This window comes from Hyperolius riggenbachi, chromosome 7, assembly GCF_040937935.1.
Source record: "Hyperolius riggenbachi isolate aHypRig1 chromosome 7, aHypRig1.pri, whole genome shotgun sequence".
NCBI classification, from domain to species: Eukaryota; Metazoa; Chordata; class Amphibia; order Anura; family Hyperoliidae; genus Hyperolius; species Hyperolius riggenbachi.
The window spans coordinates 1,842,180-1,869,311 of record NC_090652.1 but is presented as its reverse complement, the minus strand read 5'-3'; the positions used below and the strand labels follow the sequence as shown (position 1 = coordinate 1,869,311).

The 27,132-nt window shown below is 45.6% G+C and overlaps 1 protein-coding gene across 2 annotated transcripts in view; it reads left to right on the top strand.

The window, feature by feature from the left end:
- Window positions 1–27,132, top strand: part of LOC137524050 (syntaxin-binding protein 4-like) — a 265,426-nt gene that overhangs the window by 23,996 nt on the left and 214,298 nt on the right. Inside the window, exon 1 of one of the 2 annotated variants that reach the window (XM_068243474.1) lies at window positions 19,375–19,492. The exons of the other annotated variant lie outside the window; for it this stretch is intronic. Coding sequence (XP_068099575.1) covers window positions 19,446–19,492 — 47 coding nt within the window. The 5' untranslated portion in view covers window positions 19,375–19,445. Of the gene's footprint in view, window positions 1–19,374; window positions 19,493–27,132 lie in introns of those variants that run through there. 2 annotated transcript variants of the gene reach the window in all.

Genomic DNA, 27,132 nt, shown 5'->3' with positions numbered 1-27,132 from the left:
CGTGGCTGGCAAGAAAAAAGAAGAAAAACTAATCACATGGCCTCCTTGTTCACTTGATGTGAACCCCATTGAGAACCTGTGGTCCATCATAAAATGTAAGATTTACAAGGAGGGAAAACAGTACACCTCTCTGAACAGTGTCTGGGAGGTTGTGGTTGCTGCTGCACGCAATGTTGATGGTGAACAGATCAAAACACTGACAGAATCCATGGATGGCAGGCTTTTGAGTGTCCTTGCAAAGAAAGGTGTATATAAAATCGGATGTATGTGTGTATGTGTGAGTGTATGTATGTGCTGCGATCACTCAAAAACGCCTTGACCGATTTGAATGAAACTTAGTGTACAGATCCCTTACTACCTGGGATGATATGTTCTGGAGATCTCGCGTCCCCTCTGCACACCTGGGCATAGCTACGAACAGCAAATCAGATTTCACTCATTCATGACAATGGGAAAAATGTAAAAGGCTGCCATTCTGTAACGGTTGTGGAATTCTCTCTGTGATCTCCGTGGAAATCCTCCACAAGCGTATAATTTGCGGGAACCCAGCAAAAGGTGCAATGCACCTGTAGAGGGAAATTCCTGTCGACAGGTGGAGCTGTGGAGTGCAATGGAACAGCTCCTCTGCCCCGCCACACACGCCAGACAGGAATTGTACGAAGGGAAGAAACGCAATCGCAAGAGAGGCGATTGAGAATGAGCACAGAGACAGATTGTATGTGTGTGCACCAAACCAGTCGCCAACCCGCGACGGTGCACACACCACAGCAGATATGAAGTAGGAACGCGATCGCGAGAGGTGCGATCACCAGATGTGACACAAGGCTACAGCAAGGCAGAGCACGAGAGTAGCAAATGCACAGCAAATCATACAATGAGAAGACAAGGAAAACAACAAACGCTAACTGAACTCGAACACCGCACTCATTCGCAACAGTGCACGCGTTCGTGCACGGCCCCTGCGTGATAAGCACAACAGGGACAAGCACGCCTAACTAACCACCGACAGACAAACATAAAACAGAGGACGCGAGCGCTTGCTTAACTGTTACCTCACCGATCCTCCAGCAAGCATTCGTAGCAGACAAGACAGATACACAAAAACATGAACAGGCGAGAGATAGGATCCACAGCACTAGCGAAAGAGACTAGTGCGATCCAGGGAGGCAGAACAGAAGGATCCACAGCACTAGCGCAAGGCGAGTGCGATCCAGGAAGACAGAACAGAAGGATCCACAGCACTAGCGCAAGGCGAGTGCGATCCAGGCAGACAGAACAGAAGGATCCACAGCACTAGCGAAAGAGACTAGTGCGATTCAGGCAGACAGAACAGATGAGATAGCTGGTAGCAACCGCTGCTCCAGCTATACTCCAAGAACAAAGATCAGAACGATTTCCTGTCAGCCACCGCTGGGACAGGACAATCGCAACAGACAAACAAAACAGATATGCAATCCTAACTGCACTAGGGAACCTGCCTAGTGCAGTCCCAGGAATTACTCTAAGCCACAGGTGTCGAACTCCAGGCCTGGAGGGCCAGATCCATGCCAGTGTTTAGGATGGACTGACGAAGAGAGGAATGTGTTCTACCTGATGGATCACACTTTTCCCTATTCAGATCCATCAATTCATTTGAGCTGTGTCAAAAATGTGTGAGGACCTCGGCCCTCGAAGGACTGGTTTGACATCCCTGCTCTAAGCTAATCTTCAAACAAGGAGCAAGGCTGACACTCAGGAGTGTTACACAGGACTAAATCCTTATGACCAGCAAAAGACTCTGGGAAACATAGCTTCTAATATAGCAAGCCTACAAAGGATGTGGCTAGGCAATTTGCATGACAAACGCATGCAAATTCCTCAGCAGCAGCAAGCTGCAGAACTGACAAAAGGTCTCTCTTCCAGAGACCTGCAGAATGCAGACCTGAACAGTGGTCAAAAGGCTGCCTGCCTGCGCAGGCAGCCGCGCGGATCCTCACACATTCTCACAGAAATCAAGCCAGAGTCCCCACACTTGGCACAGTTGGTCACTTGGTGACCGAGGTTACAAATCCAGGAAAAGTGGGCGGAGCAGAAAACAACCAATCAAAATTCACCTATTGATTTTCAAGGAGAATATTTAAACTGCTGCCATTCTTACACTGTTAATGGCAGAGGCTTCAAACTTGCTACAGTCGATCATTGGGAGACTGGGGTCCAAATTCACTAGGGGCGGAGCCACAAACAGCCAATCAGATTTCCTTGGTGGATAAACTGCTTCCATTCACACATTTTTGGTGCCAGGAACCTGAAAACTCACAAACTTGGTCATTGAGTGACTGTGTGTCAAGGTTACAAAAAGTGGGCGGAGCCAAAAACAAATTTCACTGTGAAAATATAAATTGCAGCCATTCTTACACCGTTAATGGCAGGGTTCTCAAACTTTGCAGAGTTGGTCACTGGATGACTGGGATTAAGATTTTGGAAGGTGGGTGGAGCCTACAACAGCCAATAAAAATTCACCTTTTGATTTTCAAAGGGAATATTTAAACTGCTACCATTCTTTTAATGTTAATAGCAGATGCCTCAAACCTGGTATAATTGGTCACTGGGTGACTAGGGTATACATTCAAAAAGGGGGCAGAGCCACAAACATTTTTCACTGGGAAAATACAAAGTATTGACAACAAGGACCCTAAAGCTCATAAACTTGATAATTGAGTGACTGTATGTCAAGGTTATAAAAAGTGGGTGGTGCCAACAACTACATTTTGTACATGGCAGGGTTCCCAAACTTGACACAATTGGCCACTGGGTGACTGGGATTAATATTCAGAAATACCCCCTTTCCCATGAAAAATCTATTCCTTTTCACAAACAGACCATCAGGGGGTGCTGTATGACTGATATTGTGGTGAAACCCTTCCCACAAGAAAAAAGAAAAGTACATACCGTACTCCTGGTAGTTTCCTGTCTGTGAACCTTGCTGTATTGTGGGAAATAGCTGTTTACAGCTGTTTCCAACTGCCAAAAAACATGCAGCAGCTACATCACCTGCCAACAGTAAAAATGTTCACTGGAGTTCCTCTTTAAACAGGAACTCCAGTGAAAATAATGTAATAAAAAAGTGCTTCATTTTTACAATAATTATGTATAAATTATTTAGTCAGTGTTTGCCCATTGTAAAATCTTTCCTCTCCCTGATTTACATTCTGACATTTATCACATGGTGACATTTTTACTGCTGGCAGGTGATGTAGCTGCTGCTTGCTTTCTTGGCAGTTGGAAGCAGCTGTAAACAGCTATTTCCCACAATGCAACAAGGTTCACAGACAGGAAACTGCCAGGAGTACCACGGTCCTCAGAGTTTCTTGTGGGAGGGGTTTCACCACAATATCAGTCATACAGCGCCTCCTGATGGTCTGTTTGTGAAAAGCAAAGGATTTCTCATGTAAAAGGGGGTATCGGCTACTGATTGGGATAAAGTTCAATTCTTGGTTGGAGTTTCTCTTTAAGCTTATCTTGTGTACACATTCTTTACTTGATACATTTATGTAAACATTCTCTGGCTGTGCAGGACTTCAGCTGATGGGTCCTGGGGTGAAACACAGGTCAGAAATCACTGCTGGCAGCATTCACAACAGAATTACAACAGTTACAATGGTTTGCAAAAGTATTCGGCCCCCTTGAAGTTTCCCACATTTTGTCACATTACTGCCACAAACATGCATCAATTTTATTTGAATTCCACATGAAAGACCAATACAAAGTGGTGTACATGTGAGAAGTGGAACGGAACTCATACATGATTCCAAACATTTTTTTACAAATAAATAACTGCAACGTGGGGTGTGCGTAATAATTCAGCCCCCCTGAGTCAATACTTTGTAGAACCACCTTTTGCTGCAATTACAGCTGCCAGTCTTTTAGGGTATGTCTCTACCAGCTTTGCACATCTAGAGACTGAAATCCTTGCCCATTCTTCTTTGCAAAACAGCTCCAGCTCAGTCAGATTAGATGGACAGCGTTTGTGAACAGCAGTTTTCAGATCTCGCCACAGATTCTCGATTGGTGTAATGATCCGCTCGGCTGGCTGCACAGGCAGACAGCTGTTTGACCATTCCTTGTGTCTGAGGGATGCAGGTCTCTGGATAAGAGACCTGGCTTTGTCTTGCAAGTTCCAGACCTGCTCTGCTGCTGAGGAATTTGCATACATTGGTTATGCAAATCACCTAGCTGCTGGCAGTATAAAGGCTGGGATTTCCCACAATCCCTTGCGGGTCATCCTTTATGGTTTGTTGTAACACTCCTTGAGTGTCCGCTGTGCTATTGCTTGTTATAGCTATCCTAGAGTATTCCGGGGGGCTGTATTAGACACCCCTCTAGTTCAGTCAGGTTATGTTATTTGTATTGCCTATTCTGTCTGTTTGTGGGTGCTACCAGAGCAGCGGTTGCTACTGGTAGTTTCTTCTGTTTCTCTGCTTGGATCGCACTAGCCTCTAGCGGTAGCGGCTGTGGATCCTTCTGATCTATATTCTTGGAGGGTAAGCTGGAGCAGCGGTTGCTACTTGCTACCTCATCTTGCTATACTTGGATCGCACTTGCTCTGGCGGAAAAAGCAGTGGATCCTGCTACCCTATTGCTTTACTTGGATCGCACTCGCTCTGGCAGAAAGAGCAGTGGATCCTGCTAACTCTGTTCCTATACTTGGATCGCACTCGCTCTGGCGGAAAGAGCAGTGGATCCTGCTAGCGCTGTTGCTTTACTTGGATCGCACTTGCTCTCGTGGTAAGAGCAGTGGATCTTTCCTGTCCTATCCCTGAACCCGGATCGCACTCGCTCTGGCGGAAGAGCGATGGATCGTGTCTCTCATATTCCTGTGGTCCGTCCGTCTGTCTCTCTTGTCTGATTCGAACGCTTGCTGTAGGCTTGGTGAGGTAACCGTTAAAGAGAACCAGAGATGAAGCACCCTCATGTATTTTACCTTATAAATCAGTGGGAACATGACAGTAAACACCTAATCTGCTCTTTGTTACATTGTTCTCTGTTTAATTTGCCTGTTATCACCTCTAAGATAAGAATCCCGACTGAGCAGTCGCTGGCTTTGCTACAGAAAGATTATAGCTGAGACTGTGTTCTTTTGTGTCTTTTCAAGTCCAAGCCTGCCCCCTGCTGGCTTTGCTCAGGAATCATTATAGCTGAGTCATTATAGCAAAGCCAGACTCAATGCTCAGTCCGGTATTCTTATCTCAGCTAGATAACAGACACTTTTAGCAGTGAGGATGAAACAGAGGGCAGGGTAGGTGTTTTCTCTAATGTTCCCACTGATTTCTATGGTAAAATACATGAGGGTGCTTCGTCTCTGGTTCACTTTAAGCAAGCGCTCGCGTTCTCTGTTTCGTGTTTGTGTATCGGTGGTTAGCCAGGGTGGCGTGCTTGTCTCTGTTGCACATAACGTGCGGAGACCGTGCAGAAAACGCGTTCGCTGTTGCGAATGAGTGCGGTGTTCGTGTTTAGTTAGCGTTTGTTATTTTCCTTATCATTCTCATTGTATGATTTGCTGTGCCTTTGCTCTGCTTCTGGTTACCTCTGCTTGTCTTGTGTCACCTCTGGCAATCATCTCTCACACGATTGTGTTCCTATTCTGTTTCTGCTATTGTGTGTGCACTGTCGCGGGTTGGCGACTGGATTGGTGCACACACATACATTCTGTCCCTGTGCTCTCTCTCTCTTAGGGCTACCTTGCCCTGCTCGGTTGCAAATTGGACAATTCCCATCTGGCATCTGTGGCAGTACAGAGGCTTGCTCCTCTGCGCTTCACAACTCCACCTGCCGGTGGGAATCTCTCTCTACTGGTGCTTGCACCAAAGCTGGGTACCACCTTTCATACGCTTGTGGAGAGTCTCCGCCGTGTCAGCGCACGCCTTGTGCGCTGATCACGGAGATTATCCCGCAATCGTTACAATTGGATTTAGATCTGGACTTTGACTGGGCCATTCTAACACATGGATGTGTTTTGTTTTAAACCATTTCATTGTTGTCCTGGCTTTATGTTTAGGGTCGTTGTCCTGCTGGAAGGTGAACCTCCGCCCCAGTCTCAAGTCTTTTGCAGTCTCCAAGAGGTTTTCTGCCAAGTTTGCCCTGTATTTGGCTCCATCCATCTTCCCATCAACTCTGACCAGCTTCCCTGTCCCTGCTGAAGAGATGCACCCCCTGAGCATGATGCTGCCACCACCATATTTGACAGTAGGGATGGTGTATTCAGAGTGATGTACAGTGTTAGTTTTCCGCCACACAGAGCGTTTTGCATTTTGGCCAAAAAGTTCCATTTTGGTCTCATCTGACCAGAGCACCTTCTTCCACATGGTTGCCGTGTCCCCCACATGGCTTGTGGCAAACTGCAAACGGGACTTCTTATGCTTTTCTGTTAACAATGCCTTTCTTCTTGCCACTCTTCCATAAAGGCCAACTTTGTGCAGCATGACTAATAGTTGTCCTATGGTCAGAGTCTCCCACCTGAGCTGTAGATCTCTGCAGCTCGTCCAGAGTCACCATGGGCCTCTTGACTGCATTTCTGATCAGCGCTCTCCTTGTTCGGCCTGTGAGTTTAGGTGGATGGCCTTGTCTTGGTAGGTTTACAGTTGTGCCATACTCCTTCCATTTCTGAATGATCGCTTGAACAGTGGGATGTACGCCACCGTGCTGCCCGCACTACGCCACCTTGATAATGATATGACTATGTACTCTGTAATGTGCTGCAGAAGATGTCAGTGCTATATACATACATAATAATAATATGGTAGGATTATGGTATTACTAATATGGTAGGATTAGATTGTTAGCCCCTCTGAGGACAGTCAGTGACATGACTATATACTCTGTAAAGTGCTGCAGAAGATATCGGCACTATATAAATACATAATAATAATATGGTAGGGTATTAGACTATGACTATGGTAGGATTAGATTGTGAGCTCTTCTGAGGACAGTCATTGACGTGACTATGTACTCTGTAAAGTGCTGCAGAAGATGTCAGTGCTATATAAATACATATTAATAATATGGTAGGACATTACACTATGACTATGGTGGGATTAGAGTGTGAGCTCCTCTGAGGACAGTCAGTGACATGACTATGTACTCTGTAATGTGCTGCAGGAGATGTCAGTGCTATATAAATACATAATAATATGGTAGGACATTAGACTATGACTGTGGTAGGATTAGAGTGTGAGCTCCTCTGAGGACAGTCAGTGACATGACTATGTACTCTGTAATGTGCTGCAGAAGATGTCAGTGCTATATAAATACATAATAATAATATGGTAGGACATTACACTATGACTATGGTAGGATTAGAGTGTGAGCTCCTCTGAGGACAGTCAGTGACATGACTATGTACTCTGTAATGTGCTGCAGGAGATGTCAGTGCTATATAAATACATAATAATAATATGGTAGGACATTAGACTATGACTATGGTAGGATTAGATTGTGAGATCCTCTGAGGATAGTCAGTGACATGACTATGTACTCTGTAATGTGCTGCAGGAGATGTCAGTGCTATATAAATACATAATAATAATATGGTAGGACATTAGACTATGACTGTGGTAGGATTAGAGTGTGAGCTCCTCTGAGGACAGTCAGTGACATGACTATGTACTCTGTAATGTGCTGCAGAAGATGTCAGTGCTATATAAATACATCATAATAATATGGTAGGACATTAGACTATGACTGTGGTAGGATTAGAGTGTGAGCTCCTCTGAGGACAGTCAGTGACATGACTATGTACTCTGTAATGTGCTGCAGGAGATGTCAGTGCTATATAAATACATAATAATAATATGGTAGGACATTAGACTATGGCTATGGTAGGATTAGAGTGTGAGCTCCTCTGAGGACAGTCAGTGACATGACTATGTACTCTGTAATGTGCTGCAGAAGATGTCAGTGCTATATAAATACATAATAATAATAATATGGTAGGACATTAGGCTATGACTATGGTAGGATTAGAGAGTGAGCTCCTCTGAGGACAGTCAGTGACATGACTATGTACTCTGTAATGTGCTGCAGAAGATGTCAGTGCTATATAAATACATAATAATAATATGGTAGGACATTAGACTATGACTGTGGTAGGATTAGAGTGTGAGCTCCTCTGAGGACAGTCAGTGACATGACTATGTACTCTGTAATGTGCTGCAGAAGATGTCAGTGCTATATAAATACATAATAATAATGTCACTGGCTGTCCTCTGAGGAGCTCACACTCTATTCCTATCACTGAAGCGGTTGGGACCCCCACACTCCCGGTCACCTTGCAGGAGCATCCCCCAGTACATACAGACCTGCATACAGTAAGTATGATTATATCTGGAGGGTCCGGCCTGCTGTCCAGCGTTCTACAAGCACATGATGATAATGCGTTTCTACATATAGGCCACTTAGTCCCCGTGGCATAAACAAATGACAAGCAGTATCAGTGTCAGTGTGGCACCAGAGTGACCTCTGTGACACCCTGCAGCTTGCAGCGCTGGCACTCTGGTGACAATGCCTGAGCTATATCTATATTATCATCCCTCACTACTTGTCAGGGTAACCCAAGGAGGCACGGCTGGGACAGTGAAATCTTAGCTTAACCCATTCAGGTTCCGTCGTTTTCACGTGAGAAATGTTCGCCTCCCATTCATTAGCCTATAAATTTATCACTACTTATCACAATGCACTGATCTATATCTTGTTTTTTCCGCCACCAATTATTCTTTCTTTGGGGGGTACATTTTGCTAAGAGCCACTTTACTGTAAATGCATTTTAACAGGAAGAATAAGAAAAAAATGGAAAAATTCATTATTTCTCAGTTTTCAGCCATTATAGTTTTAAAATAATACATGCCTCCATAATTAAAACTCACGTATTGTATTTGCCCATATGTCCCGGTTATTACACCGTTAAAATTATGTCCCTATCACAATGTATGGCGACAATATTTATTTGGAAATAAAGGTGCATTTTTTCCATTTTGCATCTATCACTATTTACAAGTTTAAAATAAAAAAAATATAGAAATATTTCATCTTTACATTGATATTTAAAAAGTTTAGACCCTTAGGTAAATATTTACATGTTTTTTGTTTTTTTTATTGTAATGGTTTTTTTTTTTATATAGTAAACATTTTATTTGGGTACTTTTGGGAGGGTGGGAGGTAAACAATAGATTTATAATGTAAATGTGTGTTAATTCTTTTTTTTTTTTTTTTTTTTGCAGGTGTAGTATTACTTTTTGAGTTTGTTTACATGACGTCACTCTAAGCGTAGCACGCACTTAGAGTGACGCATCGGGAAGGAGACGGCCAGAAAAAGCTCTGCTTCCGAGAGAAGCTTCCGCTTTTTCAGCGGGGGAGAGGAATCAGTGATCGGGCTCCATAGCCCGATACATTGATTCCTTGGCTACCGAATCCGCGGCCGGGAGTGCGCGTGCACACGCACGATCGGCTGCGGGAGTGCGCGGTAGCGTGCATGGTTCCTGGACGTAGAAACTACGTCCAGGAACCAAAATAGGTTAATCCAACTATAGTCCCCTGGGTCCTGAGAGCATATTTATTTCCTGTTACACAATACCAGTTACCTGGCAGCCCTGCTCATCTCTCTGGCTGCAGTAGTGTCTGAATCACTCACCTGAAACAAGCATGCAGCTAAACCAGTCACACTTCAGTCACCTGATCTGCTGCATGCTTGTTCAGGGGCTATGGCTAAAAGTATTAGAGGCAGAGGATCAGCAGGACAGCCAGGCAATCTGCATTGTATAACAGGAAATAATTATGTCAGCCCTATCCTTCTCACCTGGGGTTCCTTTTGAAGCGGTATTGCAATGTTATGATCTAATGTCATGTGTGAGGCCCACTGATAGCACACTTCTGATGAATACTGTGTCAGCTTGAAATGTGAGCCGAGCTGAACAGCATGGTCACATTCCCCTACCCCACCCACTTCCATGTCCCCGATTTCCTCCTGCTTTCACAATGCCTGTATGATAGTGTTATCCGGATCATGAACGCTTTTTGATCCGAATCTCTTTTGTGAGTCGAATCATCCGAATCATCAAAATGAGTGATTTGGATCACAAAGGGGGCGGGGCCAGGAGCAGCACTCCCACCTCTGAGCAGGCAGTGGGGTCCTGGAAGCAGAGCAGAGATGGATCGCTCTGTTGGAAGGGAGGCAGCCTTGCAGGGAGACAGGTAGATGAGAGAGAGGGGACATGGGTGCCACTGCCAGATATGTGTAGAGCACACATACTGGCTGAAATGTGCTGCCCATTATAGGCTGGCTGTTCCGTAGTTGTGCACAGTGATCACATGGGAAGCTTTTGGCTCAGCTCAGCACAGCTCAGTAACTCTGCAGACAGCGTGCTGGGCTAGAATGACAGGACAGGCACTGTGATTGCTGTGCAATATCATCCTCCTGCACTCTGCTCTAAACAGCTGCACTTCACTTCTCCCTAAATGCATGATAAGTGTTGGAGGTGAGAAAAGGACACATTGGGGAATGCTTTTTTTCACTGTGCGACATTTGCATTCAAAGTATACAGATGAACATATAGGTGAAATATATATAAAGCTATTGTATGATTGCAACATGTGGGTATTGTGTGCAAAAAAACATTTCTGGTAAGCAAGGAACCCGAGAATATAAAATCTCGCTTTTTGCGGATGATATCCTGTTAACCTTGGCCCAACCTCTCACTACACTCCCCATACTACATACTATATTAAGGAACTTTGAGTCCATCTCAGGCTTTAAAGCCAATGGGTACCGGTTTTAAAAACAAAAAGTTAGATACTCACCTAAGGAGAGGGAAGGCTCGGTCCTAATGAGCCTTCCCTCTCCTCTCCCGGTGCCCTTGGTGCTGCGCTGTCTCCCCCGTTCGCGTCCGCCGCCGCAGGGACTTCGGAGGTCTTCGGGAGCACTTGGGCTTCCGAAGACGGGCCGCTCCATACTACGTACGCGCGAGCGTCATAGAGGGCGCTCGCGCATGCGTAGTATGGAGCGGCCGCGTCATCGGGAGCCCGAGTGCTCCCGAAGGCTTCCGAAAGGTCCCTTCGGCATGCGGAAATGGCAGTATTTGACCGAACTGGTCGAATACTGCCACGGAGGATCCTGCGCGGGACCGAGCGCACCGGGAGAGGAGAGGGAAGGCTCATTAGGACCGAGCCTTCCCTCTCCTTAGGTGAGTATCTGACTTTTTGTTTTTAAAACAGGTAAACATTCACTTTAAGCTCAATCAAGAAAAAACTGAAGCACTTCCTATTAAGATTCCACAAAACTTACTTGCTACCTTACAAAATACTTTTCATTATAATTGGAAGACGGACGCTATCAAATATCTACTTTATATAAGGCAAACTTCCCATCTCTAATCCAGTCCATACTGTCAGACCTACACAAATGGACGGCTTATAAAATATCATGGATTGGCCGAATATACTCCCTTTAAAATGAACGTACTGCCTTGATTATTATACTTATTCGAGACCCTCCCTGTCCGAGTACCACCTCTACAATTTAAAATATTACAACGTGCTTTTCTAAAATTTGTATAGAATAATTCCCAACCCAGAATTAACTGTACTATTCTAATGGCATCCCGGGAACAAGGAGATCTAGGATTATCCAACTTCAAATTTTACTATCAGGTGGCTCATCTAAGACAACTGTCTGAATGGTCTGACCTTAAAACATACACTATGGCTATCATTCATAAAGCATTCCCGCATGCGCAAATGCGTAATACCGCTGACTTTACCGAGCACTGAGCAAGTTGTGTATTCATAAAGCCTCTTTCCGTATGCGGAGCTGACATTCCCGTGCAGAGTGACAACGTACCGCCTTGTGCGGTGTTGATACGCAGGTATCCAGAAAAAGTATCAAAATGTTCATTTATAAACATTTCCGCATAGCGGTATGCGGAAGGGGATTACCGATCCCCTGGATGTAGCGGGAAGCTTGCGGAGTCCTTGTAAGTAAATGGGACGGACCTCCCACACAGCAGCAGAGAGAACACCGCATGGAGGGACTCGGCCAGCTTTTCTGTTTCCGCATGCCTACCGCCCGCCTACCGACACCATTCTCCAGAAATCCTCCGCACTGCTATAGCACCGGGCACAATGTTTATGAATGAACACCCAGAAGGCTTAACTACCGACGGCGGTATTCTCCCGCACGGTTTCTCCTTACCGCCAGCAAGTTTATGAATGATAGCCTAAATGGGGTCTCATTGAAGCAATGAGCATCTTCCCAATATCATTACCAGCTCTAATCTGGCCCCAAACCCCACCTAAGATTCCCATCACTCAACTACCCCTACTATTAAATTTACTTTGCAAATATGGCGGGCAGCTGCAAAAATGGCCAATCTTAGATCAGCCATATCTACATTTTATCCCATCCTGGGAAATCCAGCCTTTACCCCCGGGATGGCAGAAGACTTTATGGGTAGATGGTTTACTCTCAAATACACTAATTTCAGTAATTGGATAGATGTGTTATTGGGAAATATTGTGACTAGAAAAGCACGAGAGGATAAAATACAATTCACAGCTAAGCTTGCTATGGAATATAATCAAACCCACCATTTCTTGAAATCCCTTTCCAAGGGTATAAATCCTCTACTCAACTACACCCCATTTGAACGTCTATGTGAACATAAGGGTCATCAAAAAGGTCTTATTTCATCAATCTATGCCTTGTTTCTTGATAAATCTGGTTCCACTAAACCTAACCACGTATATATGACAAAATGGGAACAAGCCTTAGGTCAAGCTATAAGTCTAGAAGACTGGTCTTCTATCTGGGAAAATGCTAAGCATACTTCTATGTGCACACAGGTGAAAGAAAATATCTACAAAATATTGTTCAGATGGTATAGAACTCCTGAAGTATTGGCCAAGCTCTATTATGACGTTCCTAATACTTGTTGGAGGGGTTGTGGCCATATAGGTACTCTGGAACACATCTATTGGCTCTGCCCTGTTATTCAACCTTTATGGGCAGAAATCCAAGCCTTGATTTTAAAAATAACAGGCATTCATATCCCCATGGATCCTATATACATGCTATTAGGCAAACCTATCTCCAAAACCAAAAAAGACACCATGAGATTAATAACTCATATCTTGACGGCCACCAGACTTTCTCTGGCCTCACACTGGCGTAGTTCCTACTTCCTGTCTGATCTGAGAATCAGGAAGTTCAGAGCGAGCGGCTGCACTGTAGAGAGACAGATGGGTTTCAGATGACGGGATCTCTATCGCTTGGATCATGGATAGGTGAGTGAGCGTTTGCCATCTGCTGCTATCATTCTTGCTGCAGCTGTGGTTCTCTGTGGGAAGGGAGGGTGGAGTGGGCAGCGGCAGAGCGCACAGTAGCAGGAGGGGGACCTAGGAGGAGAGCCTGGCTCTGAAGACAATCAGCAGCGCACGGCATCATTTGACAAGACAAGACAAATAACATTTATATTGCGCTTTTCTACTGGCGGAATCAAAGCGTCAGAGCTGCAGCCACTAGGACGCGCCCTATAGGCAGTAGCAGTGTTAGAGAGACTTGCCCAAGGTCTCCTACTGAATAGGTGCAGCTTACTGAACAGGCAGAGCCGAGATTCGAACCCTGGTCTCCTGTGTCAGAGGCAGAGCCCTTAAAGGGACTCCGAGCAGTGCCTATGGGTATGCCTTTAAGCATACCCACAACTAATTAATTACATCCTCACACCTACCAGCGTGATGTTTGTAATTATATCATCCTGGGTTCCTTATATGTCATTGCATTGTGCTGAATCGAGCTGCTGACTTTGGATGAAAGTCGTCCTGTGTAATACAATGTAACTATGGAAAGATGCATATCATTTTGAAGCTCTCTTTCTCCTCTTTCCAGTGATAGATAAACTGCCACCCTACGCCTTTTAGTTTTCGCTATTTTCGCGATCAAAATTGCCATGGCCGCGATTTCGATCACGAAAATAGCGAAAACTAAAAGGCATAGGGCGGCGGTTTATATATCATTGGAAAGAGGAGAAAGAGAGCTTTAAAATGATATGCATCTTTCCATAGTTACTGCACTGCTCAGAGTCCCTATAACCATTATACCATCCAGCCACTGCTGACAGGATGGCGAGGGCTGGTTTATGTGCTGATGGGGCCCCTTTGACTCTGAATGGGGGCCCCAAGCGACTGCTTTTGTTGCCTGGTTGGTAATCCGGCCCTGGGTGTTTACAGGGGTCTCAGGAACAGGAAATGATGGACGCAATAAAAGCTCGACAGGTATTCTAACCCCTCCCCCCGGAGGAAAATACATTTTATTTCCAGCAGTTTCCACAGTGGGGGCCAGGGGGTGGTGATACCTCCTGACCCCCAAAACTAATTTCCCCTCCCCCTACCTCCTCAAAATCTGTTTCTACAGTACATGCAACAGTACCAGGCTTTCATTTATTTATTGCATTTAGCAAAATGTAAAATAAAATGAAAAAGAACATAAAGTAAAATGTGAGAAACTAGTAAATAAAAATAAAGTGTTGCAGTAAAAATAAAAGTCTATAATGTTACTAAAAAGTTTTGAATCAGAATGATATCATTTATTGGCTAACTTAGAATTAAAGGAGTGAGTTTTCATCTAATAAGCCTACTTCAGACTTTGTTCCTGCATATTAACAAGATGTTAAAAACCACAAAACACTGGTTCACACGACAGTCAGGGGTCCCGGAATCTGACACAGACCGGGACCCCTATGTGGGGGCTGTACCTGCACGCGGTGTCCCTGCTAGTGACATAATGTACGATTACGTCCAACTGAAGCCCCCCACCTGAATGCTGCTAAATTTATGCAATTCATACAATTCCTGCTAGATTTGATACGGCAGACAAAGGGTGTATAGCATTGCACCTGATTGGCCGACAGGCGTCTGCTGATCAGATATAAGGTAGGGATGTGCTAGCTGGGAGTCTGCATGTGCTTTTCGTGTTTTGCAAGATGTTAAAAAACACAGCTTATATACACTGGACAGAGGAGAAACATTCTTTTGCAAACATGAATAAATATCATTAGATGACTTAATTGCTACTTTACGAGAGTCTCGCAGGGATGCCAGCTAATTTATGACAAATAGATAAGAGCACTTGTTTGCTTAGGCTGCTTTCACAGTGGGACGTTACAGGCGCACGTTAGAGCAGCCAGTAACGCAGCCTAACTCACAGTAATGAAAAATCAATGGGCTGTTCACAGTGCCCACGTTGCGTTACTTAGTAACGCTGCGCCATAAGACAACGTACTGCATGCAGTACTTTACACGCGGCAGAGCCGCATTAGACTGTTTGCACATGCTCAGTAATGTTGGGGAGGAGCGGAGAGCGGCCGGGCACATGGCTAATTAATATTCACTGCACTCAGTGACGTGCAGTGTTTACTTCCTGGAGCGGCCGCTCTGTGCGGCGATTGGCCGGGCGGGACCACGTGATGCCGCATGCGTCCAAAAGTACGCATCACGGCATCACGGACGCCAGAGTGAGCTGCACAACGCGGCTCACTCTGACGTCCACATCAGAGAGCACCAGGCGTTGCATTAGGGGCACGTTATGCCCTAAAACGCAACGTCCTACTGTGAAACCAGCCTTAACCTCCTGAGGACCACAGCTTTAAGGGCCTGTTTTCACTTTGGCGATTATTGGGTGATTCCCGCTAATCACCGAAGCACTAAAGTGCAAGCACAATATTAACCTATGGCAGTGACCCCACTGCCGCGATGGCCGCTGCGATTTTTAATTCTTTTTGATCAATTTTTTTCATAAAATCGGCTATTTTTAAAAAATTTTAACCACTTTACCCCCGCGCGTACGTATTTCTCCGCCCCTTTTTCCATCCTTTAACAACCAGGGACGGAGAAACACGTACTTTCCGCGTTCCCGACGCTGTCCGCGCTCCCGCTCGTAAACACGCCGCCCGCCGCTAGTAAACACGCCGCCGCCCGCTCGCCCAGAGATCAATGAACGGGAAAATCCATTCCCGTTCGTTGATCTAAGCCCCGCAATGATCAGCTGCTCTCCTATGGGCAGCGCGATCATTGTGAGAAAAAACTCACGTGTCCAGCCTCCTTATACTTCCTCCAAGCTTCCGGAAGGAAGCTTGGAGGTCGCATTAAAACAAAAACAAAAAGTTACTGTGGCCATCTTGTGGCCAAATAGTAAACTACACCCTACACATTTTTCACATACAAATAAATGACTTTTATACATAAAATTAACTCATTACCTCCCACACTCCCCATTTTTTTTTTTTTTTTGTAATTAAAAAAAAATTAAAAAATTTACAATTAAAAAAATACATAAATAGTTACCTTAGGGACTGAACTTTTTAAATATTTATGTCAAGAGGGTATAACACTGTTACTTTATAAACTATGGGCTTGTAATTAGGGATGGACGCAAAACTGAAAAAAATGCACCTTTATTTCCAAATAAAATATTGGCGCCAAACATTGTGATAGGGACATAATTTAAATGGTTTTATAACCGGGACAAAAGGGCAAATACGTTTCATGGGTTTTAATTACAGTAGCATGCATTATTTAAAAACTATAATGGCCGAAAACTGAAAAATAATTATTTTTTTCCCCACATTTTTCCTATTTTCCCATTAAAACACATTTAGAAAAAAATAATTCTTGGCATAATGTCCCACCTAAAGAAAGCCTAATTGGTGGCGGAAAAAACAAGATATAGTTCATTTCATTGCGATAAGTAATGATAAAGTTATAGACGAATGAATGGAAGGAGCGCTGAAAGGTGAAAATTGCTCTGGTGCTCTGGGGGTAAAACCCCTCAGTGGTGAAGTGGTTAAATTCACTCCCTCCCCCTGAGATCCAATCACTGCGATCACATCTCATAGGCATCAGCCTATGAGAGGGATCAGATTGTGAGCCACTCAAGGGGACAGATAAGTGACAAATCTATCCCCTGTACACCGCTGCATTAGATCGCAAGGCACTGTACAAATAAAAATAGCAGTTTTTTTCTTCCCTAACAGCCTGCCAGCTCAGATCACAGCTGGCAGGCTGTTTACAGAGTGGTGCATCTGCATGCATTCCCCGCTTATCTCCGCCCACCGCTCTGGAGTCTTGATGCCAATCAGCGTTAGGCGATCCTGGGGAGGGAGACACTCTGCAACCGTCCATTGGCATTAGGTGGTAGCAGAGCAGTTGAACATCACATACCACAGACTCCGGGGCATGGGGAGACATCATAAAACCAATGTTCAGAAGTAACTAGGCAGAGTGCATGCACCATTGTTATTAGCTAAAGTGAATTGTGGCAGTTAACTCATCTTCCCAGCACATGAAATGCAACGAATAGGGGCATTATAAACCATCTTACCACCGACAGTGAATAATACAGAGGAGATAGTCGATCAGACATTAATAATTCCACAGCGATAAAGATTTTATGCTAATTTCAGCAGCTGCTGTCATTTCCAAGCCGTATAAATGTACATAACAGGAGCATTACATTTGGATCAGCTCAGAATAATTAGCATCTCATTAGCATCTCAGACACAGCATGCTGAATAATTAGGCTCTGTATAAACTTTAATATTATCATTACTACGTTCCAGCAAAGCAAGCCACTCCTGTACTTACTACATTTCCCTGACAGGCCAGCAGGTGGCGCTCTGTACAAATATCACATTTTCATTTGTTTAATATTACGTTTAATATTTTCCTAGACAAAATAAAACTATTAGTTATTTTTTAATTTTTTTGCAATAGCTTTATAATAAAAAAAAATTTCAATTAGAGATTAATATTCTTTTTAATAGTTTAAACGAAAACAAAACAGAAAAGTTTTATTTAAAGTGGATCTAAACTCACAACTTCTTATCTGCCTTAAAAGATTAGGCACAGCAGGATAACTGTAACATCCCCTATGATGGCGGCTGCGGGTACGCAGGATGCGTCTGCAGCCGCCTTTGTTCTCGGTACTGAGGCCTCATCCGTTCCGCTGGCGTCTAGCACGCTGGGGACGGGACTGTCAGTTGTTCATAGGGTCGCTGTCTCACGCGGGCGCGCACGGAGACAGGACCTTTATGCTGGAGGAAGGCGCGTCAGCTGACCTGCCGGTTGGCTGATGTCAGAAGAGATTCACAGCGCTCGGATTGGCTGATTGGCAGGGGCGTGGCTGTGGGCTCTCCTCGCTGCTTCATAAGTAACTGGTTCCGGTGTGCTTTGATCTGGGAGGAAACCGGGGATTTCACACAAGACTAGGATTGTTGCTTTATTGTATTATTATTCTGTGTACGACTCTGCCTATCCTCTGACTCTGCTTCTGCTCAATGTTTCTGTACTTCTGCCCAATTGATCTAGTTGCCGAACCTCTGCCTGAATCATTACTATTCTCTTGCCTTCTGATTTTGTACTGTACCTGCCTCTCTGTTGCTGAACCTTGCCTGTCTGACCCTTCTACTCTCCAGTGAGCCCTTGTCACTGGAGAGGTGCTCTGATGGTACCCTCCAGCTCCTCTGGTGAGGTCTAGCTAAACTATCTAGTTACTGTTGCTGATAGCACTCACCAGCCCCTCTGGTGTGGGCTCCTAGCTACTCAGCTACTATTTTGGCTAGTACCCTCCAGCTCCTCTGGTGGGGCCTAGTACAGATTGTTTGCAGATAGTACCCACCAGCTCCTCTGGTGAGGTTTAGTCAAACTAATCTGCCATTTCCACTGGTAGCTCTCTCCAGCCCTCTCTGGTGAGATCTACCCTTTACTGTTGCACCAAACACTATTATCTCTACATCTCTGCCTTCTATGCTTGCGTTGTTGGTGATTCTGCAGATCACACAGTAATCAGACGTCTGTGTTGCTACACCAATACGTTATACAATCGTTACAATAACCTTTAGGAATCTTTTTTCTTCATTACTGTTTACAGAAATCTTAACCCGACGATTTAACAGGATTAAGTTTCAGAGAGCACAGAAAGGGTTAAGCTTCTGTCTTTTTCTGTGGGGGCAGAGCCACTATGTTGTGTGCCACACCTACTGATAAGGTCCTCCTACTAATAAATACACTCTGATGTAGATAAATAAACAAACGCAGCTCACTGATTTCTACAGCATTTATATGTGGCATGAATACTTTTCATTGTGGGCTGTGCAAGAGTTTGGGTGCACTTTAAATGATAAACTCCATTACTACATCTAATAAAAGAAAACGGATATCATTGGGAGATGAAGGATGATGCTGGAATCCGAGCTCAGCCACCGGCTCTTATCTGACCTATTTATTGCCAGTGAGTGACAGAGCCTTTCCGTGACAAGGCAGGACTGTACTGACCTGTCACATGACCCGCCCTCCCCTCTCTCCTCTGAGGACGGTCCCTCCGTCTGTCCGCACACAGAGCCTGTGTCCCCGCGCCTGGCTGCAGGACCATGCCTTCTGTGTCTGTCTTCTGTAAGGGGGCCATGATGATTAGCAGGTAAGCAGGGGCCACAGGTCCGGTTATATGTTATTCTTCTGGTTATACGATAGTCGATAATCTGTCGTTGTGTCCGGCAGATGTTCTGTCTCCAGGGTGAAGTTATGTCACATCTGCTAAGCAGCTCTGTGTGTCACATCCAGATTACCGGCTTCACCACTAATATCCGCACTACCTATTCTCAATACATTAATGCCGGGATTTACCGCAATAAGATTTATATTAAACGGGCTCAGTGCAGGTAAGAGATGTTCTCCTTCCTATAGGTAGGTCGCAGGGATTAGCCACCAAACTTCAATTATGTCTCAATAAACAAATGCTAAAATCTCCAGGTCTCTGTATATTGCAAAGATTCTGACATGTATTCCAATCTGCAGAATATTCCAAATACAGAGTACAGTATAGAGAGGAATGCATGACATATAACACACTACATACATAATACAAATACCTACATAATACAAGCGCACAGTACAGCATAGACAGGAATGCATGACAAACATATAATATACTACATACATAATACAAGTGCAGCAGAGGACAGTATAGAGAGGAGTGCATGACATATAACATACTACATACATAACACAAATACCTACATAATACATGCATACTCTAAACAATACAAAGAAATACAATAACACATAATGTATGTAGTTTACATGCAGTACAAATGAAGGTATACAACTTCAAATATAATACAATATGTACCTAATACATACAGTCTTTACACAATACAAATAAATACAGTAATGATACATAATGTATGTATATTATGAGCAGTAAAAATGAGTACATGCAATAATACACACTACATACATAATACAAATATGTACATAACACATACATAGGCTATACATGGTACAGATAAATACAATAATAAATTAGAATACATAATGTGTGTAGTTTATACATAGTAAAAATGAGTACATGCAATAATACACACTTCATGCATAATACAGATATGTACATAATACAGCCTATAAACAATACAAATAAATACGGTACAATCACACATAATACATGTAGGTTATCTGCAATACAAATATATGCACTAATAATACATAATGTGTGCAGGCTATAGGCAGTACAAACGTGTCCATACAATAATACACACTCCATACATAATACAAACATGTACGCATTACATAGACTTTACACAGTACAACATAAATGCAATAATAAGACATAATGTGTGTAGGTTATAGGCAGTACAAACGTGTCCATAGAATAATACACACTCCATACATAACACACACCAGCAGATGTACGCCGGTTGGGCATTGCACAGGTTGCAGGATGGGATACAGCGGGGGGATTAGTACAGAGAGGGGGATGGGTAAGTCTGATATTGTATATGGCAATAACTGTACATGGCATTGTATATGATGGTGACAGTCAGGAAAGAAAGCATTAGTGTTGTCGAGTGTATTAGTTTATGGAACCAAGTCTGACGAAGGCTTATTATAAGCCAAAAGCTCACTGTTTATTCATCTCTAAGTTAGCCAATAAATGGTATCATCCTGATTCCAAACTCCTAGCTTTTACTGATGGCCGACACGGTACAATACCCTACTGCTTCTACTTAGTTTATGGCAGAGACTGAGTAATATTTGTGAAACAATATGAGGTTAAAGAATGTGTGGAAAAATGTATTGAATCGGACCTGAACTCAGGACTTCCTCTCTGTTCTAAAAGATAAGCAGCAGCATACTAGGAATAAGCTATATGGAAGTGGGGGGACCCTAGACTGCCACATACTACTGTGACTGGAAGGGGGGGGGGGGGGACACCTTAACCACAAGGGAAACATTTATAAGTGAGTCTGTCTCTAGACTACCAGGGAAGACTGTGAGGAGAACAGCATAGAAATCACTATGAGGCTGGGCTGCAGACCGGAGGGTCATTATGTTTGGGGAGGGGGCTCTCTTATATTTAAGGGGGTACTCTCGATAATTATCTTTGGGCTTCCAAAGATACACAAGCTACCTGATTATGTTTTCTCAGATAAGTGCTGCTAATTATGTTGTTTGGGGGACACGCTGCTGAAAAATATGTTTTGGGAGGTAAAATGCTGTAAAATTATTGTGTGGGGGATTTTTATGCTTAAAGGATACCCTAGGTGACATGTGACATGATGAGATAGACATGTGTATGTACAATGCCTAGCACACAAATAACTAGACTGTGTTCCTTTTTTACTTTCTCTGCCTGAAAGAGTTAAATATCAGGTATGTAAGTGGCTGACTCAGTCCTGACTCAGACAGGAAGTGACTACAGTGTGACCCTCACTGATAAGAAATTCCAACTATAAAACACTTTCCTAGCAGAAAATGGCTTCTGAGAGCAGGAAAGAGATAAAAAAAGGACAATAGTTCATAGATTTTAGCTCTGGCATACTTCAATGAATGTGTCATTGAGCAAAAAGAATAAAACGGTTAAACCTTAAAAAGTAGATCTAAATATAAAATAAACTGTGGAATATCTTAAGAAGTCCTTTTTAGGAGAAGGAAGATGGATACAATTGTTTATTTCATTAGTTTATTTTCACCTCGGGTGTCTTTTTAAAGCAGTTTTTCTCAACATTTTATTGGTATGTACCCCTTTTAAATCCCTGTACTCACCAAGTACCCCCTAGCTAGTAAACATATATATTTGTCAAGGGGTATTTGTGATAATGTAAATATATTAAATAAATATATTAAATCGTAGTACATGATAATTGGTTGTAAACAATTTCCAAGCATTTACTATTGCTCCTAATGAGCTAAAACACTCATTTGGTGGGGTTTAAATAAGATTTATCATTTTCTAAAACTCTAAATTTGTTATTCTTGGTTAAGTATATAAAGCCTGAGTACCCCCTGGAGCCATCAGAAGTACTCCCTGGGCATAGGCAAATGCAGGGGGGGATTACAGCTGCCCAGAATCCCCCCTCAGACCAGGGCCGGTGCAGTGTCTGTGGACAGGCACAGGTTGTGACACCAGAATGTCTGCAGGCATCCTGCAGCTCACAGCACCGTGCTGCTGCCTGCACTATGTGCCTCCCCGTTCCCTTTCTTTCCTGGCTACAGTTGACTTTGGATGGAGCAGCAGCGTGTGTACAGAGCATGGAGCAGCAGCGTGTGTACAGAGCATGGAGCAGCAGCGTGTGTACAGAGCATGGAGCAGCAGCGTGTGTACAAAGCATGGAGCAGCAGCGTGTATACAGAGCATGGAGCAGCAGCGTGTGTACAGAGCATGGAGCAGCAGCGTGTGTACAGAGCATGGAGCAGCAGTGTGTGTACAGAGCATGGAGCAGCAGTGTGTGTACAGAGCATGGAGCAGCTGTGTGTACAGAGCATGGAGCAGCAGCGTGTGTACAGAGCATGGAGCAGCAGCGTGTGTGCAGAGCATGGAGCAGCAGCGTGTGTGCAGAGCATGGAGCAGCAGTGTGTGTACAGAGCATGGAGCAGCAGCGTGTGTACAGAGCATGGAGCAGCAGCGTGTGTACAGAGCATGGAGCAGCAGCGTGTGTACAGAGCATGGAGCAGCAGCGTGTGTACAAAGCATGGAGCAGCAGCGTGTATACAGAGCATGGAGCAGCAGCGTGTGTACAGAGCATGGAGCAGCAGCGTGTGTACAGAGCATGGAGCAGCAGTGTGTGTACAGAGCATGGAGCAGTGGAGTGTGTACAGAGCATGGAGCAGCTGTGTGTACAGAGCATGGAGCAGCAGCGTGTGTACAGAGCATGGAGCAGCAGCGTGTGTGCAGAGCATGGAGCAGCAGCGTGTGTGCAGAGCATGGAGCAGCAGCGTGTGTGCAGAGCATGGAGCAGCAGCGTGTGTAGAGAGCATGGAGCAGCAGTGTGTGTGCAGAGCATGGAGCAGCAGTGTGTACAGAGCATGGAGCAGCAGCGTGTGTACAGAGCATGGAGCAGCAGCGTGTGTACAGAGCATGGAGCAGCAGCGTGTGTACAGAGCATGGAGCAGCAGCGTGTGTACAGAGCATGGAGCAGCAGCGTGTGTACAGAGCATGGAGCAGCAGCGTGTGTACAGAGCATGGAGCAGCAGTGTGTGTACAGAGCATGGAGCAGTGGAGTGTGTACAGAGCATGGAGCAGCTGTGTGTACAGAGCATGGAGCAGCAGCGTGTGTGCAGAGCATGGAGCAGCAGCGTGTGTGCAGAGCATGGAGCAGCAGCGTGTGTGCAGAGCATGGAGCAGCAGCGTGTGTACAGAGCATGGAGCAGCAGCGTGTGTACAGAGCATGGAGCAGCAGCGTGTGTACAGAGCATGGAGCAGCAGCGTGTGTACAAAGCATGGAGCAGCAGCGTGTGTGCAGAGCATAGAGCAGTGGAGTGTGTACAGAGCATGGAGCAGCAGTGTGTGTACAGAGCATGGAGCAGCAGTGTGTGTACAGAGCATGGAGCAGCAGTGTGTGTGCAGAGCATGGAGCAGAAGTGTGTGTACAGAGCATGGAGCAGCAGTGTGTGTACAGGGCATGGAGCAGTTGTGTGCAGAGCATGGAGCAGCAGTGTGTGTACAGAGCATAGAGCAGCGGAGTGTGTACAGAGCATGGAGCAGCAGTGTGTGTACAGAGCATGAAGCAGCAGCGTGTGTACAGAGCATGGAGCAGCAGCATGTGTACAGAGCATGGAGCAGCAGCGTGTGTGCAGAGCATGGAGCAGCAGCGTGTGTACAGAGCATGGAGCAGCAGTGTGTGTACAGAGCATGGAGCAGCAGCGTGTGTACAGAGCATGGAGCAGCAGCGTGTGTACAGAGCATGGAGCAGCAGTGTGTGTACAGAGCATGGAGCAGCAGTGTGTGTACAGAGCATGGAGCAGCAGTGTGTGTACAGAGCATGGAGCAGCAGTGTGTGTACAGAGCATGGAGCAGCAGCGTGTGTGCAGAGCATGGAGCAGCAGTGTATGTACAGAGCATGGAGCAGCAGCGTGTGTGCAGAGCATGGAGCAGCAGCGTGTGTGCAGAGCATGGAGCAGTAGTGTGTGTGCAGAGCATGGAGCAGCAGTGTGTGTGCAGAGCATGGAGCAGCAGTGTGTACAGAGCATGGAGCAGCAGTGTGTGTACAGAGCATGGAGCAGCAGTGTGTGTACAGAGCATAGAGCAGCAGTGTGTGTACAGAGCATGGAGCAGCAGCGTGTGTACAGAGCATGGAGAAGCAGTGTGTGTACAGAGCATGGAACAGCAGCGTGTGTGCAGAGCATGGAGCAGCAGTGTGTATACAGAGCATGGAGCAGCAGCGTGTGTGCAGAGCATGGAGCAGCAGTGTGTGTGCAGAGCATGGAGCAGCAGTGTGTGTACAGAGCATGGAGCAGCAGTGTGTGTGCAGAGCATGGAGCAGCAGTGTGTACAGAGCATGGAGCAGCAGTGTGTGTACAGAGCATGGAGCAGCAGTGTGTGTACAGAGCATAGAGCAGCAGTGTGTGTACAGAGCATGGAGCAGCAGCGTGTGTACAGAGCATGGAGCAGCAGTGTGTGTACAGAGCATGGAGCAGCACCGTGTGCACAGAGCATGGAGCAGCAGCGTGTGTGCAGAGCATGGAGCAGCAGCATGTGTACAGAGCATGGAGCAGCAGCGTGTGTACAGAGCATGGAGCAGCAGTGTGTGTACAGAGCATGGAGCGGCACCGTGTGCACAGAGCATGGAGCAGCAGCATGTGTACAGAGCATGGAGCAGCAGTGTGTGTACAGAGCATAGCGCAGCTCTGGGGAACTTAACAAAGCCAGGTATGAGCACAGCTCTGTGCCCTGCTGTGTAAATTCTTCACTTTCCCCTTCATTAACATTGTCAGCTGTCCTCATTATTATCTGTATCCAAACTGCTCCTGAACGATCCCGTTGTCGATCGGAAGCAGAACGGACATTTAGGAAATCATTTTCAGATCCAGTCAGTGGGACGCGAAATTGCATTATGTGTACCCAGCATGATGTACCATATTATTATATTGTATTGTGAATGGCTGATGGAGAGCTTTCAGGAATCCCCCCCCCCCCCCCCAACCTTGAAAAATCCTGGGTTTGCCCCTGCTGGGGTACGCGTACCACACAGTGAGAACCTAGGCTTTAAAGGGATACTGAGATAAAGTTCAGGTCAAAGAGGAAATACTTACCTAGAAGAAGGACCACTCTGGATGCTGTAGAAGCTGCCCAAAGTGTCCTCTGGTCCTCCCAAAGTTTTACGCCAAGGGCTCTCAGAATCCTGATCGGGACCGACCTCCTCTGCAATCATACGTCTCATATGTCTGTTAGGACCTTTTTTTTCTCCAAGGAAACAGGGCACCCGCTGGTGGGTTTCTCTACATTTGCCTCCAACCCCGGTATCTCACAGCTACACCCACCACGCTGGAGGCGTGTCAGGGGGGGAATCGGGAAGTGTGGGGACCTGTGGCTAATGGACTATTTAGACGCCCCATAGGGGCTAATGCAAAATATCAGCGATTGGGCATCAATAGAAGAAATTAGGGCTCCCAATAAATAGCAGGCAATGATGATGTATGGGGGCATGTCGAATAGCGCCATGTGGCACGAATACCTGATACCGGGCCGTTCAAGCAAAAGTATTCTTTTTGAGAATAGGTGGCCATATATTAGGTGACTTGGCGGCCGATTGACCATTAGAGATGGGCCGAACGGTTCGCCGGCGAACGGTTCCAGGCAAACTTTTGCGGAAGTTCGATTCGCCCCATAATGCACTATGAGGGTCAACTTTGACCCTCTGCATCACAGTCAGCAGGCACATTGTAGCCATTCAGGCTACACTAAGCCCTTCCCCCCCCCCCCCTTATATAAGGCAGGCTCGCTGGCCATGACACTCACTCGTGTGCCTGCTGCAAATAGACAGATTAAGGAGAGCTGCTGCAGACTTGTTCTCCTAGGGAAAGATTAGTTAGGCTCTTGGCTAGAGATGGGCCGAACGGTTCGCCGGCGAACGGTTCCCGGCGAACTTAGGTGGTTCGCGTTCGCCTGCGGGAGGCGAACGTTTCCGGAAGTTCGGTTCGCCCCACAATGCACTATGAGGGTCAACTTTGACCCTCTACATCACAGTCAGCAGGCCCAGTGTAGCCAATTAGGCTACACTAGCCCCTGGAGCCCCACCCCCCTTATATAAGGCAGGCAGCGGCGGCCATTACGGCCACTCGTGTGCCTGCATTAGAGAGAGTAGGGCGAGCTGCTGTCTCTCATAGGGAAAGATTAGTTAGGCTTAGCTTTTCCTGGCTGCATACCTGTTCAGTGATCCTGCTGCCACTGCATACCTGTTCTGTGAACCCACCCACCACTGCATACCTGTTCAGTGATCCTGCCACTGCATACCTGTTCTGTGAACCCACCCACCACCACTGCATACCTGTTCAGTGATCCTGCCACTGCATACCTGTTCTGTGAAACCACCCACCACTGCATACCTGTTCAGTGATCCTGCCACTGCATACCTGTTCTGTGAACCCACCACTGCATACCTGTTCTGTGAACCCACCACTGCATACCTGTTCTGTTCAGTGAACCCGCCACTGCATACCTGTTCTGTTCAGTGGACCCGCCACTGTATACCTGTTTAGTGAACCCGCCACTGCATACCTGTTCTGTTCAGTGGACCCGCCACTGTATACCTATTCAGTGGACCCGCCACTGCATACCTGTTC